Source organism: Corythoichthys intestinalis, chromosome 21, assembly GCF_030265065.1.
Source record: "Corythoichthys intestinalis isolate RoL2023-P3 chromosome 21, ASM3026506v1, whole genome shotgun sequence".
NCBI classification, from domain to species: Eukaryota; Metazoa; Chordata; class Actinopteri; order Syngnathiformes; family Syngnathidae; genus Corythoichthys; species Corythoichthys intestinalis.
The window spans coordinates 23,036,785-23,054,219 of NC_080415.1; the positions used below are offsets into that span (position 1 = coordinate 23,036,785).

At 38.9% G+C, this 17,435-nt stretch overlaps 1 protein-coding gene across 2 annotated transcripts in view; it reads left to right on the plus strand.

The window, feature by feature from the left end:
- Positions 1–17,435, plus strand: part of polr3a (polymerase (RNA) III (DNA directed) polypeptide A) — a 168,989-nt gene that overhangs the window by 103,366 nt on the left and 48,188 nt on the right. Inside the window, exons 1-3 of one of the 2 annotated variants that reach the window (XM_057825252.1) lie at positions 12,305–12,675; positions 13,160–13,295; positions 13,374–13,511. In XM_057825252.1, the coding sequence (XP_057681235.1) occupies positions 12,632–12,675; positions 13,160–13,295; positions 13,374–13,511 (318 nt within the window). In that variant the 5' untranslated portion in view covers positions 12,305–12,631. Of the gene's footprint in view, positions 1–12,304; positions 12,676–13,159; positions 13,296–13,373; positions 13,512–17,435 lie in introns of those variants that run through there. The other variant, XM_057825253.1, reaches the window with a different exon arrangement.

Consider the following 17,435-nt stretch of genomic DNA (forward strand, 5'->3'; position numbering starts at 1 on the left):
GATTGGTCCACTCCGCTGTCTGTTTGCTGTGGCTTGGTCCGCCCTGGAAATTGTATCTGCTTAATGGTGGCCAGACTCAATAGCTGGAACAGCGTTGAGTCTGGAGAACCAGGCTATAACACAACTACCTGTCTGTTCTTCTCTATTCAATTGACTCGAATACTGCTCAAAAAATTTCAAATTCTTTGACATACAAAAACTTCTTTTTAAAGTAACGGAAATAATTACTTTCCCTGGTAACTAGTAACTTTTACTATAGAGTAATTCAGTTGCTAACTCAGTTACTTTTTGGAAGAAGTAGTGAGTAACTACAACTAATTACTTTTTTAAAGTAACGTGCCCAACACTGTTGATAAATTGTGTAATTGCAAAAGTAGGGGAATTTCGAAACACAGTCAAATAACTCCAAAGTGTGTGTGTCCAGAGGTGCCTCAAGGTATGAGTGCCTTGACTCAGACCTCACAAAAAGAACAAGGAAAGACAAGACTTAAGGTACCATTTATTGGTGTTTCCTTTTAGATAACAAATGGATTAGACGTCTGTCGCTGTCAATGGTAGACAATGAGTTAATGTCAAAAAGATCTTTATTAATATGAATATTATTGGGCTGGAACCAAATTGACAAGGCATGGGAAATTAACTGTATGTAAAGGTTAAAGAAATACTATCCAGTAGCAAATGAATAGATAAAAGCAAGAGTTCATTACCTCCACTCATACAATTGAATTGCTTTGACATAATCCCTCCTTGTTCCTCAAGGGGACGGCAGGGTGGGGGGCAATGATGGGATTGGTGATGCATGTGTGTCACCTCTCTGTTGATCCGTCGTGACTCCACTGTTGAACTACCGCCCCCTGTTGTTGATAGTGGTACAGAGCTCGCGGTGGGCCAACAACAGTACTGTACTACAAATTGGCTGTTTCATTTGTCTATTTTTTCATTAATTATTCGTCATAGTAAAGTAATCATTACAAAGTAAATGAAAGCGCAGTTATAATTTCTATATAATTTTAATAACTTCTAAATTAATTTTTAAAACCGTATCGGTGAAATAAGAATCATTAAATTAAAAACAAATGATGAAATGCCTGGTGATTAATTGTAAATTTAAACGTATTATTAGTGAAATTCAAGATTGAGGATTATTTACTCTTTTAGATGAGACTATTTATTTATACTTTTATATGGTGTTTTGCTTTTACACGTCATCTCAAGGGCGTTGGATGAGTCTCAAGATTGGTAGGGAGGATATACAGTAACAGCATAACCTGCATGTACACTTTTTGCTGGGGACGGGACATTAATAAGACCAAACAGATTGGGTGAACAGGGGTCAGGGCTACATTTCTCACGGATATGAACCTAACTAATTGATAGACCAAAGGATCGATGCAAAATACATTTGTATTGACTTTTACTTTTAACTTTCATATGTAATGGTTCAGGTGATAAAGTGTTTGATTCAAACCTTTGTTTTCAAAAACTACCAAAAAAAAAAAAAAAAAAAAAAAACAGTTTGAAAACTTTGAAATTTTGAAAACTAGCAAATTTAAGATTGCAATATTTGAACATAATTCAAAGTATGTCAACATACACAATAAATAAAAACTTGTTAATAATATTAACTATCCAGGAATGCAAAAAATAAACATTTCTCTTAAGACCACTCAACTTTGTCTAAATAAAGAAAACGAAATATAAGTGAAAAAACCTCTTAGTTAGGGATTAACAAAAATAAATAAAAATTTAGCTTTCCTTCAGGTAAAACACTACTACTTTTGTCCACAAGCACAGCCAAACGTAACAAAAAATGAAAGCTCCTTTGGGCTGTTTTAAAACCACATAAATAAAATAAAAATGAATATCGGGGAAAAAGGGGTAAACCTCAGTTCACTCGATTTCTCACAGTTTAATAAACGTTAACAGTACAAACCACATACAGGAGGATATTTCTATTAAAGCAGCTTCCCACTCGAGAAAATTCACACAGATTAATGTTATGCTAACTCTGATGCAGGTCGGACTTTCAGTAGCAAAATTTGTGGTGTGTTCCCCACCTCCACAACGTTGATGTCTTTTTACATTACTTACACTGGCTGCTGTTGGCGGGAAAAACACAGTCTTCGAAGGGAGTGGCATGTTTTATCTGTGTCGGGGCGGTGAATGCGTGTGTGTGTGTGTCTGTGTTGGGTGGCTAAGCAAATCAGACGTGCTTTTGAGGGTAAAAAAATGGACTGGCACATTCAGCAAATGAAAAGGGGTCAGTGTAAATCTGAGCATAATGAAAGTAATTCACTTAATAATGGTAGGGTCAATTCTGTCCTTACAGCATAGGGGAAGACAATCTAAATGACCTATATGCAGGGGTGCACATAAGTGGTCCGCATGCGCGCATGCGTACTGGACGTAGACAAATGCGCCGGCACTCAACAGCTTCCATACGCTTTTGCGTACTGATGGCTGACCACTGTATTTGCGGCGGACACGAGAAAATAACTTCTCAAAATTTTGAAGAGGCAGGCCACACTGAGTAATTATTTTAGTGATGGGACGAAATGAGCCGAGGTTCCGAAGCTTGTGTCGAGTAATGGGAGGGGGGTTTCCACGAAGCTTGTAGCGAGGCGCGCTTCATTTCGGCAAAACCCGGAAATGATGACGTGGGAAGCCTCGCCGGCGGTCGGCTGAATCTCGTGAGTGCTTCAGAAGTGATCCAACGTTTGGCGCACATTGCAAAAACAGGACAGACTACGCTATAAATTGGTTGCAAAACGCAATGGCGATCACCTGTTATCTCACATTTTGTGGATTTCGGGCTCCTGTACTTGTTACATCTGTGCACAACAGTGCAACCAGTGCAATCTTTTTTTCGAGCCTTGTCCTTTGCTTGCGATGGAACCTGCGCGAAAAGAGCGATCCTCCCCCGTATGGGAACATTTTGATTTGATTGCTTTCAATAAGGTAAGGGAGAAAAACTACTTTAATATAAATGTGAGTGTGTGTGTGTACCTATCTGAACCAAACATCAACAGAATGAACAATCCATTAGTGTACTGGGAGGCACAAAAGAATACCTACCCAAATTTATATAAACTGGCACTCACATTTCTCTGCACCCCAGCTTCATCGGTGCCTTGTGAAAGAATATTTTCTAAAGCTGGTGAAATATTTTCCCCCAAAAAAAGAAACTGTTTAAAGCCAGCCACTGTGGGAAAGCTATTATTTCTAAATAAAAATGAATAACAAATTACCCTTAGCACTTGTTGTATTTTGTTCACATACTAAATTACTAACACAAGCACATTCATATCTTTGTCTTAAGCAAATAGCCATTGAATTCTTAACAATGTTGACCTCTTGGGCTTCTAGACCACTTGATGGCGCCATAGGGTAAATGAAGCATCATGAAGCTTTGCTACATGTGCAAACCAATTGACTGCAAAGCTTCATTGCTTCATGAGGCTTCATTTGGCCATCACTAAATTACTTCCGTGTTCCCCCACCCCCGTCAAAAGACAGACAGACGACAGAGACGTCACCGGAGCTACCGAAAAAAAGGACTTTTGCTGAAAAGTGGCTACAGGAGGTACCATGGCTAGAAGCAAATGATGCGGTACAAAATGTGCCGTGAGAATCCCAATGTCGCCGATAAGAGCAGCGCATTTTATGTAGGGTCAAAGAATTTCAGCCATCCAAACTTTGAAAAGCACAAAAAAAACAGAGAGCATGTGGCAATTAAGCAAACTATCGATGTCAAACAGGACCCCACTCGCCCTATGGACAAGTGGCGGAATAAAGGTAATGAACAGCGACATGCACTGATAAACGTGTTTTTGCTCGCATTTTACAAAGCTAAACATGCACGTTCAATGAGGTCTTATGAGGAGGATATCCCACTTTTAAAAAGGCTTGGAGTTAATGTGGGAGCCGCATAATGCCCTTTATTTTGAATTGGTGCTTCTTATTTCTTTACATTTCATTTCAAAGTAATGGCAATTTTGTTGTGACAGTTGATGTTAATCAAGCATTAATTGTTAATATAATTAATTAAAGGTAATTGGCTCTAAGTAAAGCTTGTCATAAATTTATCGCATCAGGCGGGTCGGCTCTCAAGCTCAATAAGTCACATCTCCAGGTCCTCCTCTGAGAACCTGGGCAAAAAAATTATGTGCACCCTTGCCTATATGACTGAATTCATTATATAATGCAAATAAGGTTGCTTTCAAATTGGTGGGGACAATTTGAGCATCCTGAAAAGTTGGTTGTGTTAGTTGTGTTGTGTTATGTCCCTAGCGTCCCTATGCAAACCTAGGCCCTTGCCTCGACTATGTCTTACTACTATAACAACTTAAATATTTATTAGCATTATTTGAACATTTATATTACATTTAAAACTATAGTTTTCTACACATATATGAAATAAATTAATACAAATCTATAATACAATGATAATTGTTTGATTTTTTTTTTTTTAAGTATTGATAGTAATGAATCTATTTATAAATAATCAACAAACATGTATAGAATAAATCAACTGAGTGAAAGGTGTTTAATGTTACAATTTTGGTTCAATCAAGGGTTCTGGCCTTCTTGTGTGGAGTTTGCATGTTCTCCCCGCACCTGCGTAGGTTTTCTCCGGGTACACCGGCTTCCTCCCACGTTCCAAAAACATGCATGGTAGGCTGATTAAACGCTCTAAATTCCCCATAGGTGTGATTGTAAGTGCGAATGGTTGTTTGTCTATATGTGTCCCTGCGATTGACTGGCAACCAGTTCAGGGTGTACCCCGCCTCCTGTGGAATAGGCTGCAGCACCCCACACCACTCGTGACGATAAGCGGTACAGAAGAGAAATGAATGAATAATTTAGTGCTGCAACGATTAATCAGTTAACTCGAGTAACTCGGTTTGAATTAAATTTTGCTGCGTCGAGTATTCGTTTAATTAAAGTGGCGCTGTAATGCTTTGTTTTGAAAGTGTTCACATTTAGTTTTATTGGTTTGGGTGGGTACACTACCCTCTAGTGGCAACAGTGAATGTGATATAACACATTTTGCATGGCTGAATCCAGCTATTCCCTGTTAAGACCAACATAAACTAAATTTTTTGAGCTAATGCTTTTTAAATGCATTCGTAATTTAGTTTGTAGGTATAGTTAACTGTTTTTCTGTGGGAATATGTTTATAAACCATTAGTTAAGAGCAATGTAAAAAACAAATGTTAGCATTTCATAGCATTTAAGCTAGCAGACTTTTGCTATTTAAGTTAGCCAATTCTTCTTTTGTTGTACTTAGATCCTCATTTATTTATTGATTTTATACCGTTTGAGGCTCAGCTCGGGTATTTTATTTTTTTATGTCCCTTATCCGATTACGCGATTATTCTAACTAACTAGTTCATCGATTATTCTAACCTAAAAAAATCAATAACTGCAGCCCCAAAATAATTAACATTTTTACTTTTTACCAGTGTTGTTTTTGGCAGCCCTTTTGATTTTCGTCTTCGTCTTTCGAACCATAATACATATTAGTCTTAGTCATATTTGTCATCTCAAAATATGTCTTTATCTAGTTTTTGTTGACGAACACTCAAGACTAATTTCGTCTAATTTTAGTCGACATTTACTAAAAATATATTCGGTGATTTTTTTTTTTTAATTCCTCCAAAAATAAATAAAGTTTTCCAACTACTTTGAATGAACATTGACAGACGAGCACAAATTGTAGCGTCTACAAGGACAGCGCCAGCTTTGTGATAATACACATTCAGCAGGAAAACAGTACATTATTTTCAATAAATTATACCCACCTGGACGCCGCGAACTATATGTAAAAAAAAAAATGTCCGAGAGTTTAAGAGGACGTTCGCCATTAGCATTAGCCTTATGCTAACGCGAATGCTATGCTAACGCTATGAGTTACATTTAGTGTGTGATGATCACTCAGCACAGACCTTTTATTCATTTGCTCCCAAAACGTATAAATACGTTCTATTTTTAATTGTTTCAGTGTCCCAAAGACGTATTTATATGTCTTTTACGTTTTTTTTTTCACAAGAGACACCTCTGGGTTCTGATTCAACCTAGCCCCAAAGCACAAAGCTGAAAATCCATTTTAAAGCAATATAACTGGCCACTAGAGAGCAGTAGCGCATTTGCTAGGACCCGCAACCCGATTCAACGGAACGAACGGCCGGGTCGCACGGCCGGGGCACCAGGGGAAGACGACCGAATGGACCTCCAGGATGCCAGGCGGCGGACGACCGAGCAGAACAACCAGGAGGACGCCCGGGATTCCAGGCGTTGGACGACCGAGCAGAACGACCAAGACCGACAGTGCAGCGGACGATGCCGTTGAGTCCATGCTGCTCGCCGAGCAGAGCCTGCGCCGACGTGCTCGGCCGCTCACGTCCCCCGCACCATCAATGGTGGTGGATAAGTTAGCCATCATCGAGAAAGTGATTATTCAAAAATTGACCAAGAATGTAGCTATGGGGGCCCTAAATCCACCCGCTACACACCTGGCGCGAGATAACGCATGAAGATGAAGGCCACACTCTCCCATATCAATCAGCCGCCGCCAAGCATCCGCAGACGAGGCGCTGCTGTGAATCCTAATTGCTCCCCTTCCACACCACATTGCAGGGTTTTTCTATGCAAATATGCCCGTGGAGGGAGTGAGCTCATTTGTGCAAGGCCGAATGTGCACAGGAATCTGACAGCAATAAAAAAAAAAAGACGAAAAATCCTTGGTTTGTAGACTAAGCAAATAAGGCTGTTATTGTGTGTGTTAACTCACTGACAGCAATAGACGTCCAATCCTGTCCCAGTCATAAATGGATTAGACATCTATCCCTGCCACTGGCACCACCTCCAAAACCCTAACATACATTCAATGTAAAGTGTACACACATACAGTATTTTTTATTGCCTGACCCTCTGCGGCACGCGTGAAATTGAAATGGATCGCATCCCTCGATAGCTTATCGACAATCGACTTCCAACAATGTTGCCACGGCGACACTGAGGATAATTATTTGCTTCTTCTTCATCCTCCCAGTAGCCTCCCCGCCCTTTCTTCCACATTTCTCGCTCTGTTCCTGTGGCGAATTAGTTCTGCATAAATTACACGGCGGAATATTGAATCAGTCTGCAGCCTCCAAAGGCTGAAAGAGGGTGTGTGTAGTGTGTGTATTACACGTACACATGCAGAGAAGGCAGGAGGGAGGAGGAGCTGACACCATTGCAGGAGACGTGGAAGGAAGAGGATGAAGAGCCAATCTGCATGTGGGTGCTGATGTCATTAACAGGGACTTGAAAGGAGGCAAGGGATCAATACACTGTCATCGGTCAATGCAAAACGACGGCTGTTATGCACTTTGGCTGCTTGTGCAAATCAAACACCCTGATTAGTCTTGTTAATTACACAAAGATAGCTACAGCATTGATGTTCAACCGTCTTCTGGGATCATCCTCGTCAGGTAACTCAGATGTATTCAGTACATTAACTTAGAATTTATTGAATTTTGATATTTCTACGTTTTGTAAAATACAGTGGGGCAAATAAGTATTTAGTCAACCACTAATTGTGTACGTTCTCCCACTTGAAAATATTAGAGGCCTGTAATTGTCAACATGGGTAAACCTCAACCATGAGAGACAGAATGTGGAAAAAAAAAAGAAAATCACATTGTTTGATTTTTAAAGAATTTATTTGCAAATCATGGTGGAAAATAAGTATTTGGTCAATAACAAAAGTTCATCCCCATACTTTGTTATGTACCCTTTGTTGGCAATAACGGAAGCCAAACGTTTTCTGTAACTCTCCACAAGCTTTTCACACACTTGCTGCTATTTTGGCCCATTCCTCCATGCAGAGCTCCTCTAGAGCAGTGATGTTTTGGGGCTGTCGTTGGGCAACACGGACTTTCAACTCCCTCCACAGATTTTCTATGGGGTTGAGATCTGGAGACTGGCTAGGCCACTCCAGGACCTTGAAATGCTTCTTACAAAGCCACTCCTTTGTTGCCCTGGCTGTGTGTTTGTTTGGGATCATTGTCATGCTGAAAGACCCAGCCACGTCTCATATTCAATGCCCTTAGTGATGGAAGGAGATTTTCACTCAAAATCTCTTGATACATGGCTCCATTCATTCTTTCCTTTACACAGATCAGTCGTCCTGGTCCCTTTGCAGAAAAACAGCCCCAAAACATGATGTTTCCACCCCCATGCTCCACAGTGGGTATGGTGTTCTTCGGATGCAATTCAGTATTCTTTCTCCTCCAACACGAGAACCTGTGTTTCTACCAAAAAGTTCTATTTTGATTTCATCTGACCATAACACATTCTCCCAGTCCTCTTCTGGATCCTCCAAAAGCTCTCTAGCGAACCGCAGATGGGCCTGAACGTGTACTTTCTTGAGCAGGGGGACACGTCTGGCAGTGCAGGATTTGAGCCCCTGGCGGCGCATTGTGTTACTGATATTTGCCTTTGTTACTGTGGTCCCAGTTTTCTGTAGGTCATTCATTAGGTCCCCCGGTGTGGTTCTGGGATTTTTGCTCACCGATCTTGTTATCATTTTGACGCCACGGGGTGAGATCTTGCATGGAGTCCCTGATCGAGGGAGATTATAAGTGGTCTTGTATGTCTTCCATTTTCTAATAATTGCTCCCACAGTTGATTTCTTTACACCAAGTGTTTTGCCTATTGCAGATTCAGTCTTCCCAGCCTGGTGCAGGTCTTCAATTTTGTCTCTGGTGTCCTTCGACAGCTCTTTGGTCTTGGCCATAGTGGAGTTTGGAGTGTGACTGACTTAGGTTGTGGACATGTCTTTTATACCGATAATGGGTTAAAACAGGTGCCATTAATACAGGTAACGAGTGGAGCCTCGTTAGACCTCGTTAGAAGAAGTTAGACCTCTTTGACAGCCAGAAATCTTGTTTGTTTGTAGGTGACCAAATACTTATTTTCCACTCTAATTTGGAAATAAATTCTTTAAAAATCAAACAATGTGATTTTCTGTTTTTTTTTCCACATTCTGGCTCTCATGGTTTACCCATGTTGACAATTTCAGGCCTCTCTAATCTTTTCAAGTAGGAAGACTTGCACAATTGGTGGTTGACTAAATACTTATTTGCCCCACTGTACTTTCAGATTCATTCGTCCACTCCAGAAGAAGATGGTATTAAAATCAAAGAATTGTTTCCCAAAAGAAATACAATGAATTATTTCCAGAATAACCCAAAAATATGAACAAAAAAGTGCATTTGATAACTAATACAGTACAGGGTAACAGGTGGGGGTGTTGTTTTAAGTCTGACAAGTTTTTGTAAATTTTCAGGTGCAGGTTTTAGAACTGAATACTGATCTATGTTTTTCTCTTTCATTTTAATTGCTTACTATTTATTACATGCACAAAACATAATAATGTTGAATGAACATTAAAGTACCTGTTTTTTTCTATATTTCATTGTATGTCTTTTTTATAAAACATGCTCATCATTGAAGTAGTGTGTTGCTCACTTTTTCTTTTTTTTTTTTTTTTTTTTGGAAGAAAACGCGAATCTATGGTTCAAAAACTTGACCTGAAAGAGAAAAACTAAAATCAGTTTTGTATTCTGAACTCAGAAATTTGTTAACTTAGCTGTCAGACCTAAAACAACAAAGATAGCATCCCCCAGTGTAATCACTGTACAGTGGTACCTCTACTTACGAAATTAATTGGTTCTGGAAGTACTTTCGTAACCTGAAAATTCCGTAAGTACAGATGTGTTTTCCGTTTAAATGCCTTAATCTGTTCCAAGCCCCCCAAAATTCAGACACAAATCTTTTATAAAGCATTAAAATGCATCAAAACATGTAACAAATACATGGTACAATTGCATTACTGCACAATAAACATAAAATGAGAGTTGTCCATAATGTAAAAAACAAAATATAAAGTAAATAATAAAAGGACACTGGGATACACACATACTCATACAGTAGAGGTCCTTCTTAGCCAATTGGATGCCAGGAAGGGGCTAGGCAATAGCCAATGGCAGAGCACCTATGTTACATTCAGTACTCCAGGAGCTGCGAGGCCACCATACTGTATTTTTGCCTTTGGTATCCTGAAATTTCTTTCATAACAAGAGGCAATATTTTCCCATTGAGGCGTATCGTAACGTGAAAATCCTGCATGTAGAGACGTTTGTAAATAGAGGTACCACTGTACTTACAAAAATAGTCCTGGATGGTTACCCAAGATAACGTACAGTTAAACCGTGGTGTTATACTCTGCTCTTTTTTTTTTTTTTGAAGGTCTAACTTCTGATTCAATATACAGTATTTTACAGAGTTTGCAAGAAATACTTTAGATGAATAATCTGAGAAATTGGTAGCTGAGTAATGAGTTTTTCTTTTGTGGTACAAAAATATTAGCAAATGTGAGAACATCCAGACAAAATTTAGACGGAAAAATCCGAGATAACTCTATATTTATTCAAACCAATCGAACGCAGTTGCTAACCCAAACAGCAACACTTAGAATGGCAAGTCACACTTAAAAAAAAAAAAACAGTACTATTTGTCTACTGCAAAATTTTATTGATGTACGCAACTGCGCGTCTATTGCTAAATTAGCATTGTCATCTAATTCATCAGAGCCTTTTAGATAGCTAGTTAAACATATTGTAATGCTCCACACAAGGGGTCTAAAAGACCCAGTCGCCGGCGCACTGACAATCTCTGTACAATTTAGCACAATGTCACTTACAGCTACAAATCAAGTCAGAAACCTTGGCGTAATTATTGACTCAGACCTAAAATTTGACAGCCATCTAAAGTCCGTCACTAAATCCGCTTATTACCACCTAAAAAATATCACCAGAATTAAGGGGCTTCTGACTCAACAAGACATGGAAAAACTTATGCATGCATTCATTTTCAGCAGATTGGACTACTGCAACGGTATATTTACAGGTCTTGATAAAAAATCAGTCAGGAAGCTGCAGCTAGTACAGAATGCTGCAGCCAGAGTCCTCACAAATACAAGGAAGCTGGACCACATTACACCGGTTTTGAAATCGCTACACTGGCTTCCAGTGAGTCAAAGGATAGACTATAAAATACTACTGCTCGTCTACAAAACACTTAATGGCCTTGGACCAAAATACATGCTTGACTTGTTAGATTCCTATGAGACATCTAGACCCCTAAGGTCGTCTGGAACGGGTCTTCTGCATGTTCCAAGAACAAGAACCAAGCAGGGTGAGGCAGCATTTAGTTATTATGCTCCTCACCTCTGGAACAAGTTACCTGAACGTCTGAAGTATGCTCAAACTGTTAGCTCCTTTAAATCAGGGCTAAAAACGCTTTTGTTTGGCACTGCATATCCATAACTGTCTATATATTTCAACCTACCTGCCTTCTATTCCTCTTGTGCTTATCTCCATTGCTGATTTCAATGATTATTATAAGTAGTAGTTTTTGCTTTATTTTTATTTTTGTTTTATTTTTATTTATTTATTTTTATTCTATGATTAAATGCGATCTTTTGTCTTGGTTTTTACGTTGTGTTGATTTAAATGTGATTTTTATGGTCTTCATGTGATGTAAAGCACTTTGAATTGCCTTGTGTTGAATTGTGCTATATAAATAAATTTGCCTTGCCTTGCCTATTGAATGAGCATAACAAAAAACCTTACATTCCAACATTGGGAAATCTGCTTTGAGTGTACACACATGCCTTGAAGATGATTGAACCATTATACTATATGTATTTCACCGATTTGTACGTGAAGAGGAGCCTGATGGGATCTTTGATGGACGATTAATAGGTAATAAAATAATAAAATAATAAATAAATAAATGAATATATAAATATAAAGAAAAATAGACTAATGAATGAAAAAAAAAATATATATATATATATATATATATATATATATATATAATAGCACTAGTATATTTTTTCATTGCCTTTTACTTTGTCATTGAAAATCCCAAACGAAAAAACAATAGCAATTTTGGCGCTATCTAGTGGCAAAATTGAATATTGCAATCACTTTGACGATTGCAAACACGTCACTTGACAATTCAATCCTGTAAATGCATATAAACGCAAACGATAGTATTTGTACGTTATTTTTATTTTATTGCATCATATTTTATTTGATTTTACTTATAATTTTGGGCAGTAGTGTGTATTTTATCATAAACCAGGTTAATATTGTGTTGCAACGGGGAGAAATAAAGATACAGTATTGAAAAAAAAAAGTTGTGCTGCGTTCAAAAAATATTGGACGTATTTTGAATGTGTCATTTTCGATTCCTTTGGGGGTCTTTGAATGTTATAAATTAGAGTAAAATATGTACAAGCTAGCATTGACAGAAAATTATTGATAATATTTATTGCAGTGGATAATTTTCGCGAAAATCCTAAAACTCGACTGCATGTTTGCAAATAACAGTTGGGCATTGAACTCACCAACAACGTGTAGAGTAGTGTGTGTGTGTGTTGTTTGCTACGGTAGCTCGTTCAAAACACGGAGATGTAACTTTATATATCCATTCATCCAGCCGATGGAAATAAGACAAAATTAAACAAGTTTGGTTTCTTTCTCCTAAGTCTTGTGTGAAGCGAAGCACTGCCAAAATGGTGAAGGAGCAGTTTAGAGAGACGGACGTTGCCAAGAAAATGTGAGTAGCTTGCTAGCTTTAGTTGCATCACCGGCTAACGCTAACGCCAATGACAATTTATACATGTTTGGTTTTTTCCTTTGGCCTGATATGCTTTTTAACTTTGGAAATTAATGTTTACATCCCCATTATTCTTAGCGCCTTTGCAGACTGGATGAACAGAAATAGAAACCCTTTACCCTTAATTATTACACTTTCATGTGAGTTTAATCTCGTGAATTCAGACTTGACCTAATAACACGTGAGAAGTGTTTACGGTTAAAGTCCGTTTGTTGACCTATCAGTGATCATTCACACCCAGATCTCTCAGTTGAAATCGATTGGACGTCTATCGCCGTCACTGACAGTGAGGCAGCAATGTTAGAAGTCTAGAGCAGGAAATATATGAAATCAAAGAGTCTAAAAAAGCAACCGGAGAACCCTGCATACATACATAAATGTGACAAATGTTTATTTTATTGTTTGAATATTTTCTATCAAACAGAAGCCACATTTGCTTCGGCATGAAATCCGCTGATCAAATGCGTCAGCAAGCCCATATTCAGGTGGTCAGTAAGAATCTGTACAGCCAGGATACCAAACACTCGCCATTGTCTTATGGAGTGTTGGACCACCGTATGGTATGTAATGCATTTTTCAAACATTGGACTGTCGCATCCCTTGTGCATTAATGAAGATTTGTTTTTTTGGTCACGCAGGGGACCAGCGAGAAAGACCGACCGTGTTTAACATGTGGGAAGAATCTGGCTGATTGTTTGGGACACTATGGTTACCTGGATCTGGAACTGCCGTGTTTTCATGTTGGCTACTTTAAAGCTATAATTGGAATTTTACAGGCAAGTGAGCTTTACGAGATACAGTGATCCTTCGTTTTCCACGGTTAATGGAGGCCAGAACCCACCGCGATAAGTGAAAAACCGCGAAGTAGCGGGGGGGAAAAAAAAAACAAAATTTAAAAACCTGTCCTGTTCAGCTGCTTGGATACAGGAGAATTTTATTTTATGTATTTATATATTTTTTGTGTATACAGTACACTAGTTAGAAAAGTAAATGCAATATTAATATACAATAACATGCACAAGAGGAATAAAATGTACTCACCGCACTGATGATCTTAATAAATGAAGAAAAAACTCCAGAACAATGGATATGAAGGTAAAGATGATTTATTGAGAAGCTTGAGAGTCACGCGATCTTTGTGGGCCTTAAAGTCTCCTCCATGTTAAACACCTTCTCTGGGAGATAGCCACCCTCTTCAATTAATTTGGGAAATTGGTCCTCAACGTAACGAACAGCTGCGTCATGGTCCGCCTAGTAAGCCTGTCGCAATATGCAATAATTCCATTTATCGCACGATAAATAAAAATGAAGGCGGTAATTTTTCCGCTGCGATTTTATCGCCTCGCGTGCACGTGCGTGTGCGCAAGCGGCAGACGTGCTGTTAAAAGTTCGGATTCCTTGTTACCAACTGTGCAAAATGCATCTTCGTTCCAGGTCCGGCAAAAAATGGCGCCGGAGCCAATCGTTCCCATTATATCCTATTGTTCAACGTATACCGGCCGCATCAGTGCTCCGGATTGACTGCGGACCATCTCCGGCGTGCCTGTGGCGCTCCCGTCAGGGGTGACATTTCACGCGGGGCGGCTATTTTTCGGCACACCACCGGATATTTACAACGAAGTCTGCCAAAACATTGTTACCGACTTGGCTGCTACGAACAACCACGCTTTGACAACGGACATGATGAACATTGTGTGGCAAATTAAGAGCGCTGTGCTTCAAACTCGTCCTGTTTATGAAAGTCGATTGTCATATGCTGGTGTTGTGCAGTAATGAGCAGACGTCAATGTGGCGTTTGCTAACTTTTTTATGCGCGCACACACTAGATATCATGAAATAACAAACTAGATGTGCTACGTCCCATGCCATTGGCTACGTGAGCCCCGAGTGATTTTGGGACACATAGTCCATATTAGGGCTGGGCGATATGGCCTTAAACATGTATCACGATAAATTGAGCAGATTTATCTCGATAACGATAAATGACGATAAATTCGCCCAAGCGGACTGTTATATAATTTGAAAATCTGAGTCAATGCATGAAATACAGATTAACTATTTCTTGTTGATTTATTTACCAGCATTCAATTTGATATACTGTATTTAACAATTGTACATGCAGTCTAAACATTAAGTTTATGAAAATGTATTGTAAGCAATAAGAATTCAAGTATGAACATTTATAACAGCGTGTATGACTTGAACAATGTACATTGTCAAAATCAATATACCTGTGCAAACATGTCATTGTAACACAAATGACTTGCAGCTTGAACAGTACACTTTAAAAAGACAACTTATTGTTAATGGTGTCATTGTAACACAAATGACTTGCAGCATGAACAGTACACTTCAAAAAGACAACTTATTGTTAATGGCTGCTGTGACATAATTATTAAATACAAGTGTACACTTTATGGTTTAAGGGTTTTTTTCCCCCCCAGTGCATTTTTTAATAAATGCACGCACAATAAAAATAGCCGGGGCCATTTCTCGGTCATTATAAGTTTCGCCGTTGGATTGTACTTTATGCTGAATGCTTTACCATCACAAAAGCTATCAGAGGAATCACACACAGACAGATACAAAATAACGCCACATAGTAATTGCTAGATGCAGTCCGTGCCCAATCCACTCATTAAGTTCAGCCGTTTCGACAAGGTTAGAGCCGCTATCCGACTCCATAACGTTCATTTGTAGCGTTAGCCGCTAGCTAGCGTTAGCCTGGCTACCAGTAGAAAGCACTGAAAGCACCATTTCCGGAAATCGTGAGAACAAAGGAGGACAGCGGGTGAAAGCCCGTCTGGATGCCACCAAGAGTCTACTAAATGTCGGTTGAAAGTTTGGTGAACGTCCCTTAAGCCACACTCCATCACGTTTTGCTTGTAGCGTTAGCTGCTAGCGTTAGCTTACCGGGCTTTTGTTTGATTGGCTTCCTGATGATCACGTGACTCACTACGTAAGCACATTCACTGCTTTCTTAAAGGGGAATGAACATAGACGAACAACACAGAATCAAAGCGGGATGAAAAGACTATATTTTCTTGTTTTATTAATTTACCGAATTTACCGACATGGTCAAAATTACGTCGGTCATCGTTAAGAATTTCGGTGACGGTAAATTTTCGGTTTACTGCCCTGCTCTAGTCCATATACTACATCGATGAATTATAAACTGCCATGACTGAATGGAAGTTAAGAAGGCCAAATCAATCCATACCAGTGACTATAGATAATGCTGCAAATATTGTTAATTCAGTATGTGACACAGATGGATTCGGAAATAGGGATGTCTGTCTCATAATAATAATAATACATTTTATTCTTCAGATCAGTAAAAAGTAAGCACATAAATATTATGCACTGAAATGCGTGCATATATGATGGCAATTTAATTTTTGCTCGTTAGCAAAAAAAAAAAAAAAAACCCGAAAAAAAAAATACAATTGTTTTTTTTTTTCAGAGCATTAAATGTATTGAATCGAATCGAATATCGTGTCCCCCGTATCGAAAATTGTACCGAACCGTGACTTAACTGTATCGTTGCATCCATATAGAACACCATAGCAGAAGCTATGAGGGGAAAAGTTTTCATTTGCCTAAATGCTTAAGTTATTAAGTGCAATCTTATTTATTTTTCTTGAAAAACACATTTAATTTATTCAGTGTTTCTGCAGTGTGCGGTATTAATATTGTTGTCTTTTACTTAAGAGGCATGGTCCATTGTTTTTAGTTGTGATTTCTTAAGAATTTTTAAATTTAAGAGTAAATATTTATCGCGTTTAAATGGGTGTACTTGATGATCTATTAATATATACTGTATTCTCACTGTGTTATTGTAAATTGGTTTTTAAAAAATTGGGGAGGGGCGCAATAATATCGCATATCGCAATAATTTATGAGATAAATTATCGCACACTAAAATTTGTTATCGCGACAGGCCTACCGCCGAGGAGGCCTCCCCATGCAATGTAACGCTGGGAAGTCCAGACCTCTTTTTGAATTTTTCGAACCAGCCCTTGCTGGCAGCAAAACCACAATTAATATTGGCATCATAGCCACCTTCATTCAACTCTCCTTCAGGAATGAGGCTATCATACAGCGCGTTGGCTTTTGCCCAAATCCTGTTTTTGTCGAGACTCATCTTCTTTTCCCGACAGTCCGATATCCACACTGTTAGTGCATTTTCCATTTTTACAATCGTCTTGTTGCGAGGAGTCACGACTCGCTTAGCGTCCCTGGAAAACGACATTGAGGCGGTCTTTCGGATTTTCGCCTCATCTTTTTTTATGTAACGAACGGTTGATTCGTTTAGTCCGTAATGGCGTGCAACAGACACATAGCTGTGGCCAACTTTAAGCATGTCCAGTAATTGAACTTGCTCGTGCACGGTCATCATTTTTCTTTTCTTCTTGGGTTCGCTAGAGGATTGAGCAGGCGGAGGACGCTTTGGAGCCATTTTCCTTCAATAGCAGCAAGGTTAAACATCTCGGCCAATCAGCTTGCGATATTCCCGAGTGATGCTGGCCAGCGAATCAAAGCGGTGGAATATGAGTTGGGCGAGCTCTCCTTGCCTTCTGTTAGGGAACGGGCAGATTTTACACCATATTTTCTCCTATATTTTAAATTTTTATGCATGTGTATATATTTTTTTTGACTGAAAAAAAATCTGCGATATAATGAAACCGCGAAATTCGAAG